At 44.3% G+C, this 7,339-nt stretch overlaps 1 protein-coding gene across 1 annotated transcript in view; it reads right to left on the reverse strand.

Moving 5' to 3' along the window:
* The window catches only part of MYO10 (myosin X), a 362,468-nt gene that overhangs the window by 164,856 nt on the left and 190,273 nt on the right, over nucleotides 1-7,339 (reverse strand). The window contains exons 5-8 of the mRNA XM_011993607.1: nucleotides 3,275-3,409; nucleotides 1,636-1,760; nucleotides 662-675; nucleotides 458-542 (exon numbers count right to left, since the gene is read on the reverse strand). Of these exons, the coding sequence (XP_011848997.1) occupies nucleotides 458-542; nucleotides 662-675; nucleotides 1,636-1,760; nucleotides 3,275-3,409 (359 nt within the window). The remainder of the gene's footprint in view (nucleotides 1-457; nucleotides 543-661; nucleotides 676-1,635; nucleotides 1,761-3,274; nucleotides 3,410-7,339) is intronic.

Below are 7,339 nucleotides of genomic sequence, written 5' to 3' on the forward strand. Positions count from 1 at the left end.
TTTTTCGTAGAGACGGGGATTCACCGTGTTGGCCAGGTTGGTCTCGAACTCCTGATCTCCAGTGATCCGTCTGTCTCGGCCTCCCAAAGTGCTGGGATTACAGGAATGAGTCACTGCACCCAGCCAAAAATCAAATATTTAGAAATTACCTTTATTCAGGGTGTTTGAAAAGTGAAACCGGCTGTAATATGTTATATATTTTCCAAAAACATCCTTTACATTACAAATGTACCAAGACTCAAAAAAAAATTCAAGGTTTCTCTATTGATAATTTTCTCCCTCTATTATTTCTCCCTACTGTAAATTCAGCATCTTTTTGGTGTTCGCATAATGTACATTTCATTGCTATCTGTGGAATGTCAACATTAAAACAGATGTCCTCTCATATACTGACATCTATTTAAATGGAAAATGAGTTGCTAGTCCGCATTACCCAGCTGTCATCCCACTCACTCACCTCTTTCTTCATGTTCCAGCCCTGCCAGCAGTGCATAAAATATGTGATAATTCCTTTCCCCAGGATTTTGCCTTACTACTCGGTTCTGGGAAGATAAATCAGATTTATATTCAGAGATGTTTCCTGTGCTTAATTCACACAAACCAATAATTTCTGAAAATTGTTATTATGGAAGAAAATGTGGATTAAATCACGTTTACTTACTTTTTCTAATAAATCTTCATGTGAAAAGCAATGGCAAGTCAAGGAAAAAAACAAAGCTATGCCATGCTCAACTAGTCTTTCATTTTCTATTCTTTGCTGCCCAAATAATTACAGCTCCCTGTTCCTTCGACGTAGAAGCTTCCAGTGCCAACAGACAAGCAAACAAAGCTTAGACTATTTCATCTAAATCCAATTCCAAGCTCGACACATGGTACCCTGTCAGGTACCTAACTAACTGACACAGCTGATTTCAAACAAATACCTGAGGTTTAATGATGAATTCAATGTTTCAGATTATGGAAATTATATTATAAAACAAATATGGTTCTTTATTTCACAGAAGAATTTTTGTTTTATTTAATTTATTTATTTATTTGACAGTGTCTTGCTCTGTCACCCAGGCTGGAGTGCAGTGGTGCGATCTCGGCTCACTGCAACCTCTGCTACCTGGGTTCAAGTGATTCTCCTGCCTCAGCCTCCCAAGTAGCTGGGATTACAGGCACACGCCACCATGCCTGGCTAATTTTTGTATTTTTAGTAGTGGTGGGGTTTCACCTTGTTGGCCAGGCTGATCTCCTGACCTCAAGTGATCTGACTGCCTCGGCCTCCCACAGTGCTAGGATTACAGGCATGAGCCACCGCCCCCAGCCACACAGAATAATTTTTAAAAATTATTTTATTTTATTTTTTTTAAGAGACAAGGTCTTGCTATGTTGCTCAGGCTGGTCTCTAACTCCTGGGCTCAAGCAATCCTCCTGCCTCGGCCTCCCAAGTAGCTGTAACTATAGGCACATACACCATGTCCAGCTCATAGAAAAATTAACAGGTAAAGTATACTAGCATTAGAGCAATAACTAACTGCTCTAATTCGTTAAAGAACCAGAGAAAGACACGTTTCACATTCTTTTTCAATCCTTATAATTAGTGAGAACAGTTTCTAATACTATAGATAAAAAATAAATGAAAGAGGATACAATCTACAATTCTCCCGCCCTGAATATTTCCTTTCTGACAGATGTTCAGCTGAACAAACTTCCCAAAGCGACTAGAGTTGTTGTTGTACACGGTCTTCGCGTTGCCGAAAGCTTCCATGATGGGGCTGTGAAGACAGCGAGGGCAGCAGACAGCGTTAATAAGGGCGGGTCTGAAGATAGCAACAGCACTTCTCACAAATGTCAAAATATACAACTGCGAGAAAAATCTGAAACCAAAAGGACTGAGGGTGACAATGTTTATTTCCAGAAGAGCCAGATTTTCAAAATGCTTGTTGGAATGGGTTTATCCGCATACCCATCTTAGCGAGTACAGCTGTGCTGCCAACGGATGCCACAGTGAAGGGGACCGCAGTGGCTCGTTCCTGCACAAGTGAGTGTGGCCTTACATGCACAATCCAGGGATTACACAGAAAAAGCCCCCACCCCAATTATAGAAATTGAAGAAGTTCCAGTCCTGGAAATTTCACCTATTTGTTGTATGTCCCTGGGGGCAACTCATTTAATTTATTTGGGTCTTTCCCAAGTGTAAGATGGAGTCTGACTAGATCGGGGCCGGCAAACTTTTTCTGGAAAGGACCAGACAGTAAGTGTTTTAGGCTTTGCAGACCATGGGGTCTCAGTTGCAACTACTCAGCTCTGCCACTATAGCCTAAAAGCAGCTGTAAACACTCCTCATGAGTGTGGCTGGGTTCCAATAAAACTTTATTTATAAAAACAGATTACAGGAGGAAGATGAAGTTCTGGAGACAGATGGCAGCAATGGTTGCACAACAACGTGAATGTACTTAATGCCAACGCCACCGCTCCGTACGCTGAAAAATAGTTAACACACATTTAGTGCTAGGTATATTTTACCACGGTTTTTAAATGGAGTGTATACATGCTAAAAAACAAAAACAGGCTGCAGGATATAGGCACGAGGCTGTGGTCTGCTGACCCCTGGACAAATCTCTAAATAATAGGATGTATAAAGTCCCTACTGGTTCTAAAGTCTTACAAGGCACAAACCATCTATCAGGCAATGACATATTTTATACAACAACTTGGGTGACACCTAGCCCTCTTTCTAAGTTCTGAGGCTCCCTGTTAGAGAATGCATCACTGATCTTCTGCACATGAGAGGTCCGTTCTGCTCATGTTAAGCCTCCAAACGGTGGATGCTGAAGTGAACCCTGCTCGTCTCCACACTAAACCCCCTTTTACACAGTGGCTGGGGGGTGACATTTCTGCTGCTGACAAGGCCTCCAGAAAGCTAGTCAAGTTTATTCTTCTCCATAAACTCCAATACAAGTGCCTTATCTGATCCCGGTGCTTCACACGAGAAGCTGGAGTCAAAGGCTCTCGGGTAGGAAGGAGACTGCAGACGGTCATTGGGTACCACTCAGTCCCCATTTCAGACCTGGCCTGACAACGAAGGGGCAGGAGGCAAGAAGGAGTTGCTGCTGGGCTCATTAGATATTACTACGTGCATGGCAAGATCTTTTCTTCAGGAATTGTAAAAGAGAAGTCAAGAAAAAGAGAAACGCGACCAACTAATTTTAACTCTTTCTTAAATAAGCCATACCATAAGGAAAGTGAATCCTATTAGTTGGAAACGAGAAAATCGATAAACAAATACCTGCTTTCAAGAATGGCTCGTTCAACACAGGATGTCTTCTCCTTTAAGGACAGTTCCAAAGACTGTTGACTGATGACTGACAGAAACTTGAGGATCAATTTAGTGCTTTCGGTTTTACCTGCCCCACTTTCACCACTGAAAGATAAAATGCAAAAGTTTGTGCTTCTAACTATAATTAAAAACAAACAAACAAACAAAAACAGCTTTGGTCAATGGCACCGTAATTACTCAACGGAACAATGGTAGAAAGGTGGGAAAAGGGAGATCAAAATGCCTGTTTCCAAAGAGCTGAGTTAAAAGAAAGCAAAAGTCCTTTCTCCTGCTGGCTACACTGTGTCTGGCCTTACTCGCCGCTTTTGGCAAATGAGGCAAACAGAACTACCTCTTCCTAAGGAAAGGTCGTAAGATGGATGGTGCTTTACAGGGAAGGGAAGCTCTGGGAGAGAGGGATCTTCATTTCGTTCATCCCAAACACCTCCACCGTGTAAACATTTGGTTAAATGCAGGAGCTCACTAACATGATCTGTCTGGGAAACTTAAAGCAGGTACAAGTGCGTAAAAATGCAATCATTCATGAATATTATTGAAGGGACAAGGCAATGAACCTGCGGGTACACAACCCACACTAAATCATGATATTCTCACAGTAATCCATGAGGGAAGCATGGCTGAGTGTCCGAGTCGGACTCTTAACGCCAGGTCTGCCTGATCCAAAGTCCTGCTGAGGTCACGTGTTAGTGATAGTTAAGGACACGTGAACAAAAAATCCCGAAGGAAGGGAGGCAAAGGACAGAAGTAAATAAGGGATGAGTTATGACTTAAGAGACGGGCAAACATTAATCAGGCCAAGAAAGCACAGAAGCCACAGAAGCTGGGAAAGATTCTTATGGGAGAATGAGATCCAGGCCTGATTAGGTCAGCTGGGCTGAGATGAAAGGCGGCAGCAGACACGAGCTAAGGTTGAGCTGGATGCTTCAGAGGCAAGTGCAGGAGCCAGAGGGCGGTGATGACCTCATCAAGGTCACCTGTAAAAAACGCAGCTTTGGAGGAAAAGCTCTAGAAGGACCGAAGGGTCCCTCGGGAGACCAGCTGCTGCTGTTGTCTAGGCCCGTGGTGGCCAGGTCCCAAACACAGTTAATCAGGCTGGAGATGGAGAGGAAGACACGGACATGAGAGAGACTTGAAAAGAGAAATCCTGGTCAGGCACGTTGGCTCACGCCTGTAATCCCAGCACTTTGGGAGGCCAAGGTGGGCAGAGCACGAGGTCAGGAGATCGAGACCATCCTGGCTAACACAGTGAAACCCCGTCTCTACTAAAAATACAAAAAATTAGCTGGGCATAGTGGCGGGTGCCTGTAGTCCCAGCTACTCAAGAGGCTGAGGCAGGAGAATGGCGTGAACCCGGGAGGCGGAGCTTGCAGTGAGCCGAGATCACGCCACTGCACTCCAGCCTGCCTGCCTGGGTGACAGAGTGAGACTCCATCTCAAAAAAAAAATAAAAAGAAATAAACGAAAGGAGAAATCCCATCCATTTGGCATATGGCACCATGCTTGGTGCTGTGGAGAGAAAAGAAGCAGCAAAGAGCCTGGAAACTTATGAGAAAGGTAAACCAAAGGGATAAGCAAGAGCACAGCCATACAAACGCCACCACGAGGCAGCACGCTGACAACCGCTGAATGCTGGGATAGGCAGATGAGCCCCTTTTGCATTCTAAAGAGAAGTCCTGTGGAGTACCAAGAGCTGGGATGTTATCAGGAAAGAGGAATTTTGCTAAAAATGTGAATTAATTGCATGTAATAAGAGAGGAAATGATTCAGAGATGATGCCAACATGCTGGGCTGGATGCAGGGGTCCCAGGGATCTCCACTGGTCTAGACAACCACAGTCCTTTCACCCACTCTACTAGCGACAGTTCTGGGCAGGGGCCAGTGTCATGGTTCCACGAAGACGTAATGTCGTAATGTCAAGGGTACTGTGGGCTCCTAGGGGAGGTTTGCACACACACACGACACCAGACGGAAATGTCCCCTTTGCAGCAGACAACAAAGATCTGAGAATCTAAACCTGTCTTGAAATCATAAAGCAAAAGTCAAGAAAATTAGAGGCAAGCCCAGTGGGAGTGGGGGCTGAACCCACATCCCTGAAACTGCCCTGCCTCGTGTGGTCTGAAATAGTAAAAGGCAGCATAGATTAGGCCACCTTTAGTTGGGTTTCCCTTACTAGTCACCAGGATCTTCCCAGTACAAAGCTCAGCATACACTGAATAACTGGCATCTGCTCGGCCCAGTGCCTGGCATGTGGGATGCATCCAATAACAGTGCATGGAATGACTCACAGAAACCAAGAGAGACAGTTTCAAGGAATTATTTAAATGATTTAAATCATCTTCCATATTTAAAACGTATCTATATTGATGTGGCAGCTGTTGGTGGCTGAGTTATTAAAACAAAAACTAGAGGGATAAGTTGTCTAGTGAAAATGGTGAGGCAGAAACAATGTTATGTGTTCCTCAACCTACTTCTTTTTCCTCGGGCACACAGAAGCCCAAATGTTTAGACTCCCTTGCAGTAAAAATGGCAGGCAGAGGCCAGGCACAGTGGCTCGCGCCTATAATCCCAGCACTTTGGGAGGCTGAGGCGGGTGGATTACTTGAGGTCAGAAGTTTAAGTCTAGCCTGGCTAACACGGTGAAACCCTGTCTCTACTCAAAATACAAAAATTAGCAGGGCATGGTGGCACACGTCTGTAATCCCAGCTACATGGGGGGCTGAGGCAGAAGAATCACTTAAACCTGGGAGGTGGAGGTTGTAGTGAATGGACATCGCGCCACTGTATTCCAGCCTGGGCAACAGAGCCAGACTCCATCTCAAAAAAATAATTTAAAATAAAACAAAAAACAAAAAAACCGGCAGGCAGTCAGTAACAAGGGGACCAAGTGTAGCCAGTTGAACAACTGAGCCAAGGGGCTATCAGCCACTTCTATGCCTGGTAGCTAAAAACCCCCTTCACGGTTCTCTGGGTTCCATCTTCCACTTGCCACCTAAGTGTCCTCAGAGATGGCACATCTTGCAAGCAAAGAAGCCTACAGAGTAGACTCAAGTCCCTTGCCTACCCACCAGGGGCTGTGACACGAGCAAGAAATAGACCATCCCTGTGTTACACCCCTAAGATTTGAGGGCTGTCTGTTATAGCACTCAGTCTACCTTGGCTCACCGAACATGGCAAAAATACAATCATGGAGAAGATACGATACTCTTCAAACAGCAGAGGCTTGGTCAAAGAAAACCCAGGATTCTCGTCGTCGTAAAGATGCCTGAAGAGTGTACGACACATTGAGAAAAAATATGGCTGGAGATGGACCAAGTCATGGATATCAGTCTCTTTCAGTCTCTCATACAGGTGGAAAATCTCTCTTCCGAAATGCTTGGGACAAGAAGTGTTTCTGATTTCAGATTTTGGATTTTGAGAATATCTGCATTATACCAATTATACCAATTGGGTAACCCTAAATCTGAAAATATGAAATCTGAAATGGTCAAGAATCAATAGTGCCAACATGATGTTCAATAGAAATGCTCTTTTGGGTTCTCTGGGGCAGATTTTCAGATGAGGGATGCTCGACCAGTATAATGCAAATATTCCAAAATCCAAAAAAAAATGGAAAAAACCTGAAAGCTGAAATATGCCTAGCCCAAAGCATTTCGGATAAGGGGTACTCAAGCTGTGTAAGTAAAACGTGGAAAATCCCTCAGATTTGCACAGAGCTCTGCAATGGTGGCTCTCAACCCTGGCTGCACATTAGAACCACCTAATAGGTCCAATAGGTCCCTCGTCCAAACCTGTGGGCATAGAACTCTGTCATCTGTATTATCTGTATTTTAAAAATATATATTTTTTGGCCAGGGGCAGTAGCTCACATCTGTAATCCCATCACTTTGGGAGGCCAAGACGGGGAGATCACTTGAGGTCAGGAGTTCGAGACCAGCCTGTCAAACATGGTGAAACTCCGTCTCTACTAAAAATACAAAAATTAGCCGGGCATGGTAGTGGGTGCCTGTAGTTCCA

The sequence above is a fragment of the Mandrillus leucophaeus genome, unplaced genomic scaffold (genome assembly GCF_000951045.1).
Source record: "Mandrillus leucophaeus isolate KB7577 unplaced genomic scaffold, Mleu.le_1.0 Scaffold430, whole genome shotgun sequence".
NCBI classification, from domain to species: domain Eukaryota; kingdom Metazoa; phylum Chordata; class Mammalia; order Primates; family Cercopithecidae; genus Mandrillus; species Mandrillus leucophaeus.